The sequence below is a fragment of the Mesoplodon mirus genome (assembly GCF_964341445.2).
Source record: "Mesoplodon mirus genome assembly, chromosome: 1".
NCBI classification, from domain to species: domain Eukaryota; kingdom Metazoa; phylum Chordata; class Mammalia; order Artiodactyla; family Ziphiidae; genus Mesoplodon; species Mesoplodon mirus.
Genome location: NC_138976.1, coordinates 217,587,790 through 217,608,028, shown reverse-complemented (window position 1 = coordinate 217,608,028; position 20,239 = coordinate 217,587,790). Strand labels below are relative to the sequence as shown.

Below are 20,239 nucleotides of genomic sequence, written 5' to 3'. Positions count from 1 at the left end.
CTTTATAATGGGTGCAAATGAAGAAGGAATATCAAAAGGCTCAGACAGGGCTTCCCTGTTGGCGCAGTGGTTGAGAGTCCGCCTGCCGAGGCAGGGGACACGGGTTCGTGCCCCGGTCGGGGAAGATCCCACATTCCCGCGGAGCGGCTGGGCCCATGAGCCGTGGCCGCTGAGCCTGCGCGTCCGGAGCCTGTGCTTTGCAACGGGAGAGGCCACAGCAGTGAGAGGCCTGCGTACCACACACAAAAAAAGGCTCAGACAAAAGTGAAACTTTACTATTCTGTTTTATCAGTCACATTTGGACCAGTCCCTGGTGTACTACCAAAGCCCACGTTCCTTCAGGAAAGATCAGTGCTTGCTCTGGGCATGGAAAAAAAAAAAATCATCATGCCTTGATTCCCTCATACAGGCTCGAGGAAAGAGAAATTATGAAGTATGGAAGAGAAAATAAAGTTCTGTAAAAACGATTTGGCAATACATATCAAAAGTCTTAAAAATGCTCACACTCTTAAAAATACTCATTCTATTATAAGAATCCAATCTAAGGAAATATCAGAAATGCTATTAAAGATGTATTCAAAAAGATGTTAATTGCAGCAATATGCAGAATGGAAACAACTGGAAACAACCTTGTACCACTTACAGTACAAGTGATATAATTAACTACTGCTTAAGCCATAAAGACATTTAAACATCTCAGAAAACAAGCAGTCTGGAGGCAAGATGTCTAGGCTTAGTGTACCAGCTCAACATCTTCACCAAGAAATCACGCCCTCTCTCTCTCTTTGATCTGCTATTCACAGCGGGTCTGCTTTTTTTTTTTTTTTTTTTTTTTTTTTGCGGTACACGGGCCTCTCACTGCTGTGGCCTCTCCCGTTGCGGAGCACAGGCTCCGGACGTGCAGGCTCAGTGGCCATGGCTCACGGGCCCAGCCGCTCCGCAGCATGTGGGATCCTCCCGGACCGGGGCACGAACCCGTGTCCCCTGAATCGGCAGGCGGACTCTCAACCACTGCACCACCAGGGAAGACCCAGCAGGTCTGCTTTTCATTCTTAGTTATAGCACCTCCTCATGGTCACAAACTGGCTGCTACAGCACACACACCCACATTTGCCATGACATAGTGGAATGGGGGTCCAAAAGCTTTCACCTTGCAAGAGTCTTTTCATCTGGAAAGAAAAAATTTCAAAACAACACACATAAACAACTACGACAAAACAACGTGCAGAAGTCCCTTTATATATTACTGGGCAAAAGAGGATCTCATGTTTACCCTGGACTAGTCACTGGTAACAGGGAATGGATTGCCATGACTAGTTCAAACCAACCAGAATTCATTCCCTTGGGCTGGGATAAGGGCTTTCCCTCCCTGAAGTTAAAAGTTCTCCCTGAGAACTTTTAAATAGGTACAGTCCGCAATGTTACAATCTGCAGGTATCATCTCCACCCATCCCAGGTACTTATTTAGTTCTCCCTGACAACCCCCAATCCCATTTATCTGAACAAAACGGGGATTTGGTAGTAAGGAAGAAGGAGAGAAAAGGTAGGCAAATAAGCAGTACCTGCTATAAACCAAATTATCCAAAGAGAAATGGTGAAATAAATTATGGTATTTATACCATTAATCATACTTTTGGAGAAATTTTAATGATAGAGAAAAGTGCTCTCAAGACAATGATGAGTGGGGGGGAAAGACTACAAAAGAGAATGCACACAACGATCTCAACTTTCTCTAAAAAATATACACATGTAAAAGAAGAAAAAGACTGTGAGGAAATACAACAAAATGTTAACAGTAATTTCATTATAATTCATTTATAAGAATTATTTTTCTTAGATTCTGCATTTCCCAATTTTTCTACAAAAAAATGACTATTTATAACAAAAAATTATAATAGGGACCCCATTACCTTATTTTCATCTGTTTGACAAAAACATCACACTCATGCTTATCAAGGACATTGATAAAAATTTATTGTTCAAGTATATACTTGTATCATGTTAGACTAAGTTGTAGCTTACAGTAATCTATAATCTTAGTGGTCTATAAGTGGCTTCCACCTAACACGAGATATATCCTACAGTTCAGTTTTAAAACTGGTATAATACAGCATTGTCAATTTAAAGTTTTGATTCATTTATCTCTTAAAACTGTTGCAGAAAAACGCTTTGTTAGCCAAACATCAAATAACATGATAAAGCCAAATACAAACTATGATTTATTAACATTCGTTCAGTCAACAAATACTGAGTGCCTACTATGTGTCAGGCACCGTGCTCAGTCCTAATATGAAGAATATTGCTAATAATTAAATAAGCACTTTTGGGGACTTCCCTGGTGGTCCAGTGGGTAAGACTCCATGCTCCCAAGGCAGGGGGCCGGGGTTCAACCCCTGGTCGGGGAACTAGATCCCATATGCATGCCGCAACTAAGAGTTCGCATGCTACAACTGAGAAGCCCACATGCTGCAACTAAGAAGTCTGCATGCCACAACTAAAAGATCCCGCATGCTGCCACAGAGACCCGGCACAGCCAAAATAGAGAAATAAATATTAAAATAAATAAATAAATATTAAAATAAATAAATAAATATTTTCATATCGTACTGAGCGATCTATTCATAAGTATATCTTTTCTATTAGATTGTCAGCTCCCATAGAGACCATGAATCCTACTCATTATTTGATGCTCAGAGCCTGCCATAAAGTTGGCACTCAGGAAACATTTGTTGATGAGTGACAGAAAAAATACGTTAACACAAAATATTCTGAATACGGCATATGTGTACAAAAATCATTGTGTGTGTGTGTGTGTATTGTGAATATATTGATGCATTGAAACTATTTTTAAAGTATATGAGTTAGTAATCAGAGGATGATTTGGCACAACATTTATCCTTTTAAAAAGTTACTTCTGGGCTTCCCTGGTGGAGCAGTAGTTGAGAATCTGCCTGCCAATGCAGGGGACACGGGTTCAAGCCCTGGTCTGGGAAGATTCCACATGCCACGGAGCAACTAGGCCCGTGAGCCACAACTACTGAGCCTGCAAGTCTGGAGCTTGTGTTCCACAAGAGAGGCCGTGACAGTGAGAGGCCCCGCGCACCACAATGAAGAGTGGCCCCCGGTCACCACAACTAGAGAAAGCCCACGCACAGAAACGAAGACCCAACACAGCCAAAAATAAAAATAAATAAATTAAATTTTTTAAAAAAGTTATTTCATTAAATAAAATTAATTAAAAATTCAGTAAGTTCTGTATTCTTTTCTTCAGCCTCTAAAACTTCCTCATGCTACTAAACACAAAGAACTAAGCATTCAATGTGTCTTTCAAACACCCATACTTTTGACATACTGCCTATTAAAATAGGATGTGGATAGGAATATGGGAAGCTTTTAATGTTACGGTCTGCAAGTATGATCTCCACCCATCCCAGGTACCTATTTAGAAATCTTGGGAATTTACTGAGCAGCAGGGAGAATGTGCTTATTTCCTTAGCTTCTATCATTAACTTTCGAACTCATAGATGACACTAAATGAATTTGAGACACTGGCAAGATAACACTGAACTTTTCTGATTCATGAACTTAGACTGTCTATCTAACTAAAGAGTAAGATATATTTCTCTTGTTGTTTATTTTTCTGGCAGCCTTAGTATCCCAGCTGCTTTTTTGGCTGAGTACCAGGTGCGATAGTTGACTTGTATGTAGGAGTGATGCTGCATGAACAATAAACCTTTAACCACCAGAAACATACATAGTACAGTGAGGGTCCCACACTACGAGGGAGAGGCAGAACTAAAGACTGCAAGAACAGCAAGCAGACTCAATTTCTCATCTCATGCTTATTCTGGGGATATTATAAATTCGATTACCTGCACCATTTCAAAAGTTACTTCTCTTTTATTTGCCAAGCATGTAGAGCTGAATCAATGGACACTAAATATGAATGTACTGTGGTTCCACTGTACTCAAGTCATTCCGTTAGGTTTTGAAATAGTTTTATCTTTTGTACATAAAAGCTTATACTTTGTTTTAAATCTAACCATTTTCCTGTCATCATACAATTTTCAAAATGTATAAATTGAGTTTTCATTAACTTCATTAACTGTAATCATTTTTTCCTTCAATGAACATGTACTTCCTATGTGCAACGGTATCATAAATTATTCCTACAAGAGGCTGAGTGCCTGATTATTCAGCATTGGCAGTTAGTCTAAGCGTTCAATGTAGCTCAGCATCTTATAGTTTTATAATTAAGGTGAGCTAATCCAAACCCCACTTAGGATGAATAGCAATTTATGTCATTTATATACACTATCTACAAAGAGGAAAGGTTGGTAAACACTTAAGTTATTTGCAAAGGAGGGTTAACATAGCCTTCTATATGTCAGATTTTTACTGGCTAGTAAAAGGAATAGTTCTTTTTATATCAATTAAAACGTATTTCTATCACTTTAATTATTGAAAGAAACAAAGTTTATAAATTCTGCCAGTGTTCTCATTTTAATTTCTTCTACTGAAGAATGGAAAGAAATTTTTAAAAAAAAGATAATATGATAGTTTCAACACATCCAGTTTAATATTTACCTCTATACTGAAATAGCCTCTGTCCACATAGTCACCCAGAAAGAGGTAGCGTGTATTACTAGGTGATCCTCCAACTTCAAACAACTTCATCAGGTCAAAAAACTGTCCATGAATGTCACCACATACTAGGAAAGAAAACAGACCTAGGGTGAGGTGAAAAATTATGTCTTAGAAGAGAAAGGGCATTACGCCAATAGGACCACAGTTCAACTTTTAACTTAAATCAGTCTAGCTTTTGACTGGACTGCTCGATAACTGCAGGCAACCTATCAATACGAAATAGTCCTACTGGAAATATTAGACATTTTAAATTGTATTTCTTCAATGAATAACAAACATACTAAACAACCCTAAGACTGCTCACAATTCCTAGAATAATTATCACACATTTTAGTTGGTTATTTGTAATCACTTCTCAAATTAGCTCAAATCTATGTACCACCAGGCGAATACTTCTCATACCTGTGATTGGAGCATCTACTTCTATCATAGTCTTCTCTTGTCTCAGGATGGCAGCCCCATCATTGATTATCTTTAAGGCTACTTCCTCTTCCAGTCGCCCTTCCTTCACCAAATGGTTTTTCAAAATATCAATTTTAGGTTTCCCATTCTCAAATACTTCCTTCAAAGTAAGCCGCTGTGTTGGAGGAAAGGGGACAGCTAGGAAGAGAGAAAAAAAAAATTTTTTAACAGTTAAAGGTATAGAGAAAAACCATAACACATTACTTTTATGTAACAAATTAAACCTAATGCATCACCAAGATTTCACATCCACAGCACCAGAACTACATGGGAAAAAAAATCAAAGATACTATATATTATAGATGATCGATTCTAATTTTTTAAAAGGCCACAGTTAAAGTCAAAGTCACTTAAAAGATATACGTGTGTGTGCGTGTATAAATTATGTTATACATATAAAGATGAAAGACTTGAAGTTGATTTAGTAGATAAGCTAAAAGTGAGACAAGGGACTAGATAATATGAGTATCTTTTATCTATGGAAAACGTGTTAAAAATGAAACTATGGTTTAAAAAAATGAAGGAAAAGAAATCACAACACTAAAAGGGCATTTATTTCTTCCAAAGAACAGACCTAATGAAACCATGTCTTGGAAGTTTGACTTCAGTTCCTGATCAGGGGAATCATAGATGTTTTTTATGTATGTACCTATGTATTATTAAAAGGTAGTTGCTTAAAATGTTACTGATAACAAGAACACAACTAACAGGATGGAGCTCTTCCACAGAATAACTTGCTATAGTAACAGAGCATAAACTTGACAAAACTAGGTATGGGAGGTCTAGCTGTGTTTTCTAATCTCGAAATGCTAACAACTAACTTCAGTCTACACTGGATATAAAGTTTATATACAACATCATGGTAAATTAGCAACTTGAACAGAAAAATTTTTTTGACATTTTACAATTGGCTATCACCTCTTCTTTTACCTATCTTATAATGTAGTCTACTTTAGATTCCCTGTGACCTAATAGCCACAAGTCTATAAACCAGAAGTTTTAAAGGAGGGATTCATTTCAATTTGTGGTTACTGTCTGGTTATTCCACTTCTAGCTTTATGGAAGTATTATTAAGAACCAAGTTGAAATCTACAGGCACTTAAACAATTTTAGACTTGATCTAGCCATTCCATTTTGTATTTTTTACAAGTAAAGAAAGTCCTATGGTAAGTTTTGTAATGCTCTTAGCTATAATTTGACTCATTTTGACTATTCAAAGCCCGTTGAAAATATCATAGTAGCTATCCAACCAGCAAATATTTTCCTGAGATAGGGGACCATATACATCCCAGTTTACTCAGGACAGTCCTAGATTTCAGCTGCTCTCCTAGTATAACTGCTAATAGCATCCCCTTTCCCTCTTAAAACTGTCTCAATTTAAAGGACAAATTAGTCTTAATTTGTGTAATTCATATGGAATATCAATATACTATTTTAGTACGATAATCTAAATCTAAAATAAGACAAAAATAAAATATTATGATGAGTCTTTAATTCATTCATCTGGTGAGTCTATAAGACAGGGTGAAGGTTAGTCCTGAACAAGTTTACTTAAATTTTTACTAAATTGTTTTTAATTGCCCACTTTGTAAATCAAAGAAATTGGTCAAAAAACTAAAAACAAGATGAAATAATACAAAATCAAATATGTTGGAATTGACAAAAACGTATCATAACAGAGGTAGTATGAGAGACAAGAGATCCACAGATATTATTTGACCTCTACCAGTAGTATTACTACTAATAAAAATCATTCTCCTCCAATCTCAGTTGTAATCAGAGAACAGTTTACAAAACAGGAAACCCGTTTTTCTTATATATCATAAAAGTTACTTAAGTAGAGGTGACAACAACCTAAGGAGCTCCTGAGGAGGAAATTTGAAAGATATTTTTTCTTTCTCTCAAATTCTTCAGTTGTAATTTATTTAAAACAAGTAAACAAGTCAGTTAAATGAAAGTAAGGATGAAATGGATCAAGGGGATTATGCCTAGCTAAGAGAAATGGGACACAGCTGAGCCAGGAACACTAAGAGGAATTAAGATTGGCTTGGGACAACATGCATAAAGGAAAGTTCCAGGAGAGTCCTAAGTTTTTAGGTAAGGGTTATTATTATTATTTTTTGAATTTTATTTTATTTTTTTTATACAGCAGGTTCTTATTAGTCATCAATTTTATACACATCAGTATATACACATGTCAATCCCAATAGCCCAATTCAGCACACCCCCACACCCACCCCACCGTGGCTTTCCCCCCTTGGTGTCCATACGTTTGTTCTCTACATCTGTGTCTCAACTTCTGCCCTGCAAACTGGTTCATCTGTCCCATTTTTCTAGGTTCCACATACATGCGTTAATATACGACATTTGTTTTTCTCTTTCTGACTTACTTCACTCTGTATGACAGTCTCTAGATCCATCCATGTCTCAACAAATGACTCAATTTCATTCCTTTTTATGGCTGAGTAATATTCCATTGTATATATGTACCACAACTTCTTTATCCATTCGTATGTCGATGGGCATTTAGGTTGCTTCCATGACCTGGCTATTGTAAACAGTGCTGCAATGAACATTGGGGTGCATGTGTCTTTTTGAATTATGGTTTTCTCTGGGTATACGCCCAGTAGTGGGATTGCTGGATCATATGGTAATTCTATTTTTAGTTTTTTAAGGAACCTCCATACTGTTCTCCATAGTGGCTGTATCAATTTACATTCCCACCAACAATGCAACAGGGTTCCCTTTTCTCCACACCCTCTCCAGCATTTGTTGTTTGTAGATTTTCTGATGATGCCCTTTCTAACTGATGTGAGGTGATACCTCATTGTAGTTTTGATTTGCATTTCTCTAATAATTAGTGATGTTGAGCAGCTTTTCATGTGCTTCTTGGCCATCTGTATATCTTCTTTGGAGAAATGTCTATTTAGGTCTTCTGCCCATTTTTGGATTGGCTTGTTTGTTTCTTTAATATTGAGCTGCATGAGCTGTTTATATACTTTGGAGATTAATCCTTTGTCCGTTGATTAGTTTGCAAATATTTTCTCCCATTCTGAGGGTTGTCTTTTCGTCTTGTTTATGGTTTCCTATGCTGTGCAAAAGCTTTTAAGTTTCATTAGGTCCCTTTGTTTATTTTTGTGTTTATTTCCATTACTCTAGGAGGTGGATCAAAAAAGATCTTGCTGTGATTTATGTCAAATAGTGTTCTTCCTATGTTTTCCTCTAAGAGTTTTATAGTGCCCGGTCTTACATTTAGGTCTCAAATCCATTTTATTTTTGTGTATGGTGTTACGGAATGTTCTAATTTCATTCTTTTACATGTAGCTGTCCAGTTTTCCCAGCACCACTTATTGAAGAGACTGTCTTTTCTCCATTGTATATCCTTGCCTCCTTTGTCATAGATTAGTTGACCATAGGTGCATGGGTTTATCTCTGGGCTTTCTATCTTGTTCCATTGATCTATGTTTCTGTTTCTGTGCCAGTACCATATTGTCTTGATTACTGTAGCTTTGTAGTATAGTCTGAATTCAGGGAGTCTGATTCCTCCAGCTCTGTTTTTTTCCCTCAAGACTGCTTTGGCTATTCAGGGTCTTTTGTGCCTCCATATAAATTTTAAGATTTTTTGTTCTAGTTCTGTAAAAAATGCCATTGGTAATTTGATAGGGATTGCATTGAATCTGTAGATTGCTTTGGGCAGTACAGTCATTTTCACAATATTGATTCTTCCAATCCAAGAACATGGTATATCTCTCCATCTGTTGGTATCATCTTTAATTTCTTTCATCAGTGTCTCATAGTTTTCTGCATACAGGTCTTTTGTCTCCCTAGGTAGATTTATTCCTAGGTATTTTATTCTTTTTGTTGCAATGGTAAATGGGAGTGTTTCCTTAATTTCTCTTTCAGATTTTTCATCATTAGTGTATAGGAATGCAAGAGATTTCTGTGCATTAATTTTGTATCCTGCAACTTTACCAAATTCATTGATTAGCTCTAGTGGTTTTCTGGTGGCATTTTTAGGATTCTCTATGTATAGTATCATGTCATCCGCAAACAGTGACAGTTTTACTTCTTCTTTTCCAATTTGTATTCATTTTATTTCTTTTTCTTCTCTGATTGCCGTGGCTAAGACTTCCAAAACTATGTTGAATAATAGTGGTGAGAGTGAACATCCTTGTCTTGTTCCTGATCTTAGAGAAAATGCTTTCAGTTTTTCACCATTGAGAATGATGTTTGCTGTGGGTTTGTCGTATATGGCCTTTATTATGTTGAGGTAGGTTCCCTCTGTGCCCATTTTCTGGAGAGTTTTTATCATAAATGATAAGGGTTATTTTAAAAATCAATATCCTTCAAGTCAGAAAAAAAGAATCTTCAACTTTAAAGGAGTGGGTCTTACCACCCTCCAAGTTACCCCTAGCTATGTTTAGAGCCCTGAATTCCATTTCCCTTCTTGTACTGGATAGTTCTATACATACTATAGTTGAGATTGATTCACAGAAGACTGGGAAGAGCCACAATCCACAGAAGACTAAAGGAAATCGAGCTAAGTTTGCTAATGAAAGGAAACAGTAGAAACTTTCCAAGTAAACTTTAAACCTCTGTTTTAAAAAATATGCCCCAGACACAGAGTGACCATATGTCTGAGTATCCTGGTTTATTTATTTTGTCCTGATGTAATTATTAATAATGCTTCCTTTTACTCTCAAGTATCCTGATTTAAACAACCTATCAAGGAACAAAATTAATCAGAATCAACTGATCAGGGGCATTTGTTTAGAACATAGATTCTTAGGTCTCATACGTGTGGAATCAGGATCTTTGGAGATCTACACAGGCATCCGCATGGTTAACAAGTACCCAAGGCAATTCTCATTCCCACTAATCTCAGATAATCAGCACCTGCATTCTCAGTCATCACATAGTCATAGTTTACTGGTCTTCATGTCCCTTGCCCCAGCCCCTATGTGGCCATATGAATACATGGAGTTCAGAATTTCTGAGTGAAAAATAGAGGATCTAGAGTAGTGCTTTGTAAACTGTCTGTTGGAACTGCCCCCACCCCAGCATCAACAAGTGGAAAACTATACTTTGTAAAATGCAATAAAAATAAATTACTAGAAAAATGATCACATGCACAGATGTTATGCCAATGTCAAGCTGCTATAAAAGTTTTTAAATGCTCACTCTCTGTATTTACTGCAGTTGGTAACAATTTGTGGACAGACATTGGTCCATGGACCACACTTTTGAGTAACACTGGTTTGGATAAATGTGGATTTGGGGGAACAAGAATAATACTAGAATCAAAACTTAAATACTACGCATATACATGTCTCTAAGCCCAAGTTTGGAGATTTTATTATGTCTTATGTCTAATGTATACAAAAGATGATATTCAACTGGCTTCACTACTCACTTCACAGTGGATGATAATCTAAACCCAAATCTCTGACAAGTTCATTTCAAACTGCCTTTAATGGCACACAGGATTTCATTAATAAGAAATACAACTTAAACACTTGGACTCTGAGGTTGTAGCTTCTAACATCTTACCCATGCTTTAAACTATGAAGTATCTGAACTGTAACACAGAGGTTCAATTCTTGCATCCCTTCAAATTATAAATAAACTGCTCACCACCACACATGGAAGTTTCCCTTCGTTTCTGTGGCTGTGTGTTGCCTCTTTAAATATTCCATTTATAAAGCTGTCATCCTTCCAAAATCATGTCTTAGCACAATTTTTCAAATTTCAAAGAAAAGGTACTCAAGTGATTACAAGGCTAATAAGTAATTCCAGACATTTTATTTGTTCAAAAAATTAAATACGCATTTTTAAATAAAAGAATCAAAATGTCAGTAGTGTCAGCGCTCAAGTTACTGCTTTATTGGTTTCTTCGTATTGTCACTTGGGGTTCCTGGTTCCTTCATTTTTAATACAGGCATGTTATTTTATAAACTATAATCATTACCAACAAGAAAGTAGGGTTAACAGAGGGATTAAAGGGTCTCAAAATGCGAGCATAGTGTTAAAAATATTTTTGACTATGAATCAAAAGGCCATTTATCCAGAAATGTGATAATTTAGGGGTAATAAAACTACAGTGCTTTTTTTTAAGAGTAGAGGAGGTTCTTGTTACTCAAAGATGATTGGTGCTAGAAAAGGCCACCTAAAGTGTATCCACATTAAAAAAAAAAAAAAAAAAACCAGTCATTCTAACAGGTCTGAGGTGATATCTTGCTATGATTTTAATTTGCATTTCCCTGATGATTAGTGATGTTGAGCACCTTTTCATGTACCTGTTGGCCATCTGTAATGTCTCCTTTGGGAAAATGTCTACTCAGTTCTTCTTTCCATTTTTAAATTGGATTGTTTGGGTTTTTTGCTATTGAGTTGTATGGGTTTATTATATACTTTGGATATTAACCTCTTATCAGACATATGATTTATAAATACTTTCTCCCATTCTGTAGGTTGCCTTTTCACTTGGTTGATGGTTTCTTTTTCTCTGCAGAAGTTTTTTAGTTTGAGGTAGTCCCACTTATTTTTGCTTTTGTTGCTTGTGCTTTTGATGTCATACCCCCAAAATTGTCACCAAGACCTATGTCAAACAGGCTTTTCCCTATGTTTCCTTCTAGGAGCTTTACAGTTTCAGGTCTTATGTTTAAGTCTTTAATCCATTTTGAGTTAATTTTTGTGAGTGGTCTAATTTCATTCTTCTGCATTGTAGTTATACAGTTTTCCCAACACCATTTATTGAAGAGATTATCCTTTCCCCCACTGAGTATTCTTGGCTCCCCTGTCAAATATTAGTTGACTGTATATGTGAGGGTTTATTTCTGAGCTCTTGGTTCTGTTCCATTGGCCTGTGTGTCTCTTTTTATTTTATGCCAATACCATACCGTTCTATTAGAGGTTTGCAGTATAGTTTGAAATCAGGACGTATGCCTCAAACTTTGTTCTTCTTTCTCCAGATTGCTTTGGTTATTCAGGGTCTTTTGTGGCTCCACACAAACTTTAGGATTGTTTTTTCTATTTCTGTGAAAAAAACCATTGGCATTTTGATAGGAATTGCATTGAATCTCCAGACAACTTTGGGTAGTATAGACATTTTAATAATATTAATTCTTCTCGGGCTTCCCTGGTGGCGCAGTGGTTGAGAGTCTGCCTGCCAATGCAGGGGACACGGGTTCGTGCCCCAGTCTGGGAGGATCCCACATACCACAGAGCGGCTAGGCCCGTGAGCCAGGGCCACTGAGCCTGCGCGTCCGGAGCCTGTGCTCCGCAATGGGAGAGGCCACAACAGTGAGAGGCCCACGTACCACAAAAAAAATAATAATAATAATAATAATAATTCTTCTGATCTATGAATATAGGATGTCTTTCCATTTGTTTATGTCTTCTTCAATTTCATCAAAATCTTGTAGTTTTCAGTGTACAGATCTTTCACCTCCTTGATTAAATTTATTCCTAAGTATTTTATTGTTTTTGATGTTATTGTAAATGGAATTGTTTTACTTCTTTTTCAGATATTGCATTGTTAGTGTATAGTAACACAAGTTATTTCTGTATGTTGATTTTGTATCCTGAAACAACTGAATTTGTTTATTAGTTCTAAAAGTTTTTTTGTTTGTTTTTTGTTTTGGTGGAGTCTTTAGGATTTTCTCTATGTAAGACCATGTCATCTGCAAACTAAGACAATTTTACATCTTACTTTCTGATCTGGATTGATTGATTTTCTTACCTGCTTGCTCTGGCTAGGACTTCCAGTACTGTGTTGAATAAGAAAGATGAGAGTAAGCACCCTTGTCTTACTCCTGATCTTAGAGGAAAAGCTTTCAACCTTTCATTGATAAATATGATGTTGGCTGTGGGCTGATCATATATGGCTTTTATTAAGTTGAGGTGTTCCTTCTATATGCAATTTGTTGGGTGTATTTATCAAGAAAAGATGCTGTATTTTGTCAAATGCTTTCTTTGCATCTATTGAGATGATCATATGATTTTTACCTTTTATCCCATTAATGTGATGTATGTCACATTTGTTGATTTGCATATGTTGAACTACCCTTGCATCCTAGGGATAAATATCACTTGACTGTGGTGAATGATCTTTCTAACATGCTTTTAATTAGGTTTGCTAATATTTTGTTGAGAAGTTTTGCATCTCTATTCATCAGGGATATTGGTCTGCAGTTTTCGTTTCTTATAGTTTCCTTATCTGGCCTTTGTATCAGAGTAATGCTGGCCTCAAAAAAAATGAGTTTGGGGCTTCCCTGGTGGCGCAGTGGTTGAGAGTCCGCCTGCCGATGCAGGGGACACGGGTTCGTGCCCCGGTCCGGGAAGATCCCACATGCCGCGGAGCAGCTGGGCCCATGAGCCCTGGCCACTGAGCCTGTGCGTCTGGAGCCTGTGCCCTGCAACGGGAGAGGCCACAACAGTGAGAGGCCCGCATACCACACACACACAAAAAAAAGAGTTTGGGAGCATTCCCTCCCCCTCAATTTTTTGGAAGAGTTTGAGAAGGATTGGTATGAATTCTTTTTAAAAATGTTTGACAGATTTCACCAATGAAACCATCTGGTCTTGGGCTTTTCCTTGTTGGGAGGTTTTAGATTACTGATTCAGTCTCCTTATTTGTTACTGGTTTGTTCAGAGCTTTCCACTTCTTCATAATTCAGTCTTCATAGGTTAAATGTGTCTAGAAATTTATCTATTTCTTCTAGGTTACCCAATTTTTAGTGGATAATTGTTCACAGTAGTCTCTTATAATCCTTTATATTTCTGTGGTATCAGTTGTAATGTCTCCTTTTTTCATTTCTTAATTTATTTATTTGTCTTTTCTCTTTTTTTCCTCAGTCTAAAGTCTGTCAATTATGTTAATCATTTCAAAAACCAATTCTTAATTCTGTTAATCTTTTCTTTTGTTTTCCTGGTCCTATTTCACTTACTTCTATTCTTATCTTTGTTATTTCAGTGGTGAAAGCTGCTGGGTTATCTGTTGAGCTGGTTGCCATGAACCTCAATCACTCCCACTGCATTACCTGCCATGGCAGCCCCTTCATTCTACTCAATTCTCTGCTTAAATGTTACTTCTTCAGAGATCTCTTCCCTATTTTATCCAAACAAAACAAAACAAAACAAAACCTCTTCCCTAGACACTGGCCAGCAGAAAAGGTTTGGTTCTTCATCAATTTCTAATTAAGTACTTTGAGGTATATATTCTGTGCACACTATTGTTGAGACATATAGAAACTAAGTCTGAGCCAGATATCAACTGTTGAATTCTACAATTATGCCACCAAATGTTCATTTCAGATATGGTAAACTCCTGATCAACCTTTCATCCTAAAATTCTTTCCTCCTCAAAGTGTAGTCTGGGGATCAAAAATATCAAAATCATCCAGGAGCTTGTTAGAAGTGCAGGATATCTGGCCTAGCTCAGATATACTGAAATCAGAATCTTCATTTTAACAAGATGCTCAGGTACACATTAAGAAGCACTACTATAATTTACTGATTTTTAACTCCAGTTGTACATTAGAATAACCTAGGGAGTTTCTGAAAATATAATGCCCTCATCCATTTCTAGAAATCTGGATTCAATTGGTTTTAGATTAGTGTCCCAGAAACTGGTAGTTTCAAAAAGCTCTCCAAGTAATCCTAATGTGCAGCCTAATGTGCAGATTGAGAACCAATGTTCTAAGTTAAATGATAAATGCATTTTTTCCTAATTTCATATCATTCTAAATTCTTGTATTTTTCTCAATTCATCCTTCTTAACTCTAGAGCTACACTGTCTAATAAGGTAGCTACTAGCCATTTAGACTTAAATTTAAATTAATTAAAATTAAATAAAATTTAAAATTTAGTTCCTCAGTTGCACTGACCACATTTCAATGCTCAGTAACCTCATGTGCTCAGTGACTGCCATATTGGAGAGCATAAATACACATTTCTATCAGTTCAGAAAGTTATATTGAACAGCACTGCTCTATAATATTTATTCAAAAAATGAAACAGCATTAACAAGTTAATCTGAGCAAACAACTAGTGCAGTGAGTAATAAATAAATAAATAAATGCACCATTCAAATAGGAAAGTAACGTGTAAGATTCTAAGAGCAGTTAAAATTAATGAAACTTAAGAATGATCCAAGAATAAGAGTATTTAGGCTAAATGCAGACCAAAAGTTGGCATTTTTATAATTGGTGCTCTAGGCTATCTGTGCAACAAATTCTTTCTTTTAGTGCTCCAAAATCAAACTAGTTTAAAGAAAAAAGTTTTAAGAAATTTGAAAAACATTTCAAAAATTAGAAAATTGGGGGGGATACCCTACATAAATTTTCATTAATAGCACATATTAAACTAAAAGCAGATGGTTACATGTTAAGCACGACTGCATTAATATGGCTAGGGGCAGCAAAATGTGTTATATAACCTTTCCAATTCTGAGCTACTATGAATAATGTTGCTATGAACATTCTTCTATCTGTCTTATGGTGGATGTAAGCACCCCTTTCACCCATGATTGGGAATGCAAGGTTAGGGGGGTAGGCACAGGTTTCATCAAACAGTTCATCAAAGTCTTATACCATTTTACTCACACCAGCAAGGTGTGAGGGTTCCAATTACTCCTTGTCAACACTTAGTATTGGTCACTTTTAAATTTTACTCCATTATAGTGAGTGTCTACTTCTATCTCTTTGTGGTTCTAATTTACATTTCATTGGTGAATAGTGATGCTGAGCACGCTTCCACTTGTTTACTGGCTATCTGGCTATCTTCCTTTTGGGACATGTCTAATCAACCAATTCTTTTGTCCATTTAAAAATTTATTCAATATATTTTTTCCATTGACTGATAAAAGTTCTTATATATTCTGAGTATGTCCTTTATCAGATATATGCTTTTTTGCTTAATCATCTTTACATAGCATAGAATTCAATGAATTTTGACAATCATTACAACAGAACTGACTGTGTAACAATTCTAGGAGAACGCTAGGAGAGAGCAAAGAACAGAAATGAAACTGATAAAAGTAAAGTATATAATATGTAAGACAAACTAGAGAAGTTCTTTTGGAATACAAAGGAAAAGGACAAATATGAAAATGGTGAAAGACAATGACATACAAAGAATAGAGGATGGAGAGCCCAAATAAGAGGTTAATGATATTCCTGAAAAACTAAACTAGAACAAATGTAACAGGAAAAATACTCAAAATAAATTAGAAAACTTTTCTGAGCTATATAGAAAGGTTTGTTTAAACACATTGAATTGCTGCATTTCAGGAAAAACTAATCAGGAGGCACATTCTTGAAAAAATTTTGAATTATAAGGATAAAGAAAAAACTTAAATCATGATGGTCTACAGTTTTTTTTCTAGAATATTAGATTTCTAACATCACTGGAATATGTGTAGAACTCTAAGGAGAAAAGGTTGTAACTGGTAAGTTTTGTACTCAGCCAAATACTTTATATTATATGTGAAGGTCATAGAAAGACATTCACAAAATCAAAGGGACTCAGAAAATATATCACCTACATAGCCTTCTTGAAAGAAAATTACCTCAATGCTTACTGTAGGTAATGTTCTATTTTCTTGATTTGAATACTGGCTACACAAGTATGTTTCCTTTGTGAAAATTTATCAAGCTGTACACTTAGGATCTGTGCACTTTTGTATATTATACGTCAATAATTTTTTTAAAAAACCTTTTTAATGCAAAAACACTTGAGCCTAGCTGACCCCAGCCAGAGTTGAATCAAAATTAAGGAAAAAACTGCAGAAGTCATGATACCAAAGATTTTCAAGTCTAGCTTTATTCATTTTGAACCCCAGATTCAGAAGTCTAGGTTGATTTCAGGAAGATTATGTAACTCAGAGATCAAACTTCCACTCGTGCAAATTCTATGTTTCAGTTCCTTCCCAATCCTAAGAAATGTGTTTCTAGAATGATTTTTTTCATGCCACTGTTAAAATAGAATCATTCTTGACATGGTTGATGACCACATCCAAATCACATTTTGGACACTTTGCAAGGAACATTACAAAACAAAATATTTGTCTTTACCTCACCTCTCTCCTCAAAAACAGAAGGATAGTAAGTAATAAAACAAACTACTTTCATTAACAAGTAACTCAAATAATGATTTTCTATATTCTTTAAAAATTCATATAGCGAGTGCCCAGTCTATCAATGTTTCAGCAGGGAAATACTGCCCGATACCAGGCTGCACCTTCAGCTGAGACATTTTGGCATTCTAGTCAGTATGAGAAGCCAAGAGAAGAGGGGAAAGGAGGCACATGGTGCTCTCTTTCATTCTCTAAGTCTGGAATGTTCTTTAAAGACCTCTTTTCAAAGCATTTTCTTCTCCTGAGCTGCTATTCCCCACAGGGAGGCCAGAGCCATGGTATCTTGTCTCAAAAAGCAAGAGGGAAGAAGAGCCAATGGAAACGCTGATGTCCTTGGTCCACTGATGTTATTAAAACATAAGGTATAGTGAAAACTCAGCTGTCAGGGATCCTGAGGGAGTGAGTCAATTTGAACTGACAATGGAATGCTTTCTCTATTTTTTCCCCCATAAGATACTGATCATAAATATACGTATATGTACATACACACGTAAAAGTTTAAAAATAAAAGGCATATTTATGAATCTAAAACTCACACAGAATTAAAGAAGTCACTTTTAAAGGTTAGGATACAAAAAACTCATAGGTGATAAGTAATATGCCAAATACCTTTTATTTAAAATTAACAAGTGGTCCAGTGTTTAACTCTGTTTAAAAATAAATCCATACAATATGATCTAAATTGTGACTAAATAATGCATTAGAAAAGGCAATAAGGAAATATACCCAAGTATTAGTGCTAGGTAACAAGATTCCAAATTATCTTATTCTTCCGACTTGCCTATTTTTAAACTTTCTCCGATTACCCTGTATCACTTTTATAATCAGAAAAAAATGTATATAAGAAGTCAGTATACAATTATTTTGTACACTATATGGTCATAATGATAATCTTTTAATTGAACAATAAAAATTGGAAGAAAAGGGGGCTTCCCTGGTGGCGCAGTGGTTGAGAGCCTGCCTGCCGATGCAGGGGACACGGGTTCGTGCCCCGGTCCGGGAGGATCCCACATGCCGCGGAGCGGCTGGGCCCAGCTAGGCCCGTGAGCCATGGCCGCTGGGCCTGCGCGTCCGGAGCCTGTGCTCCGCAACGGGAGAGGCCACACAGTGAGAGGCCCGCAAAACAAAAAAGAAAAAAAAAAAAGAAAAAAATTGGAAGAAAAGGATGAAAATATAAACAAGAGTGTTTGGACTACAGACAGTTTTTTTTTTCCTATCTGCTCTGCCCTACATTTTTCCATGTTTTTATAAAAAACTTTATTAAAAGAAAAGTAACAGATGCCAAGGGCAAAAAGAAAGGCAATCCCACTGGCAATAACTTTCCTTATGTTAATCCGCTTTATACATAAATAAGACTTTTCTCAAATGAGCAGAGCTATACCCCAAACTGACTCTTACCAGCAACATTAAAATTTAAGTTACACCTATAAACAACCAAGAGTTACTAAGATGACAAAGAGGAAATTCTGTGGCTTATGCTTCAAAACACACAGAGGCACTGTGGTGAGCAGAAGGCAGACCCCACAAGATGCCTGGTCCATGGTATACACACACCTTCTCCCAGTTACTCCATCAAACAATCATCTAGGTACTGCTGGAAGGAAGTCTGCAAGCATAATTAACGTCCCATATCAGATGACCTTAAAATAGGGAGACTGTCCAGGTGCACCTGGCCTAATCACAGAAGATGTTTTAATCTGGATTTAGAGGTCAGATATAGGAGTTCAGAGAGCTGAAGCATGAGGGGGATTTGATGTGCAATTTCTCCATTGTTAGCTTGAAGATAGAGCAGGCCACAGAGCAGGAATGAAGGCAGACTCCAGGAGCTGGGAGTGGCCCCCAGCTAAAAATAAGGGCTTCACTCCTACCACCACAAGGAACTGCCAGCAACCTGAATGCGCTAAAGATCAGATTCTTCCCCCAGCCTCCACATGTAAACTCAGCCTGGTAGGCACTTTGATTTCAGCCTTTGAGCCCTGAGAAGTCTACGCCACGAACGTACCTCTGACCCACAGAACTAGGAGCTAAAAAAACGTTGTTTTAAGCCACTAAGTTTGTGGTAATTTGTTACACAGCAATAGAAAACTAATACTGAACTCTTGAAGTCAAAGTTTTTTCCTAAAGCCTTTCAACAATTACAAATATACTTTTATACACATAGAAACTAACACCAGCAGCCTCTCAGAATCAAAACAGAAGTCCCAACTTATAACTGCACTATGACTCATAAAACAGATGAAGTGAACCAAACCAAACCACAACATGCATCACAGACTATCTAAGCTCAAATTCTTTTTTTTTTTTTTTTCTGTGGTACGCGGGCCTCTCACTGCTGTGGCCTCTCCCGTTGCAGAGCACAGGCTCCGGACGCGCAGGCTCAGCAGCCATGGCTCACGGGCCCAGATGCTCCGCGGCACGTGGCATCTTCCCGGACCGGGGCACAAACCCACGTCCCCTGCATCGACAGGCGGACTCTCAACCACTGCGCCACCAGGGAAGCCCTCAAATTCTTTTTAATACCAGATGCTTCAGATCCATATGTTTCAAGATAAGACCTCAGGCAAACTAATTTAACGGTAACTCTGCATAGACACTAGATCTGATCTAACACTAGAACTTCATGAGTTCTAGCAACTCATCTAGTCTACAAATTCTAACTAGTCCTTGCCCAGATTACAAACTTCCACCCTAAAATCCAACAATAGTCCTTCATCTAACAACAGTATCCAATGAGTAGCCTTTCCTAACTGCCTCCCCCTATAGAGAAGATCCCTATTTCCTCTAGTTCTCTCTGCTTGTTGCAGCAAGTTAAATAAACCTAACTTTTTTTTCTTTAACTATAAATAAATCCTTCAGCTGACCTTGTTTCTGGGGAGACCCATGACTTTGTAACAGTGTGCACATATGAGGCCACTTGATTTCCACCTGCTCAAGGCCACCCTGCCTACTAGAGTGAGCTACCTGATCTTCAATAATTTTCCCAAGCACTTCAGG

General features: G+C 36.9%; 1 protein-coding gene across 2 annotated transcripts in view; it reads right to left on the bottom strand.

Annotated features, from left to right (window-relative positions):
- Window positions 1-20,239, bottom strand: part of PPP3CC (protein phosphatase 3 catalytic subunit gamma) — an 88,526-nt gene that overhangs the window by 46,775 nt on the left and 21,512 nt on the right. For both annotated transcript variants that reach the window (XM_082615836.1, XM_082615837.1), the window contains exons 2-3: window positions 5,050-5,247; window positions 4,588-4,712 (exon numbers count right to left, since the gene is read on the bottom strand). In XM_082615836.1, the coding sequence (XP_082471962.1) occupies window positions 4,588-4,712; window positions 5,050-5,247 (323 nt within the window). The remainder of the gene's footprint in view (window positions 1-4,587; window positions 4,713-5,049; window positions 5,248-20,239) is intronic.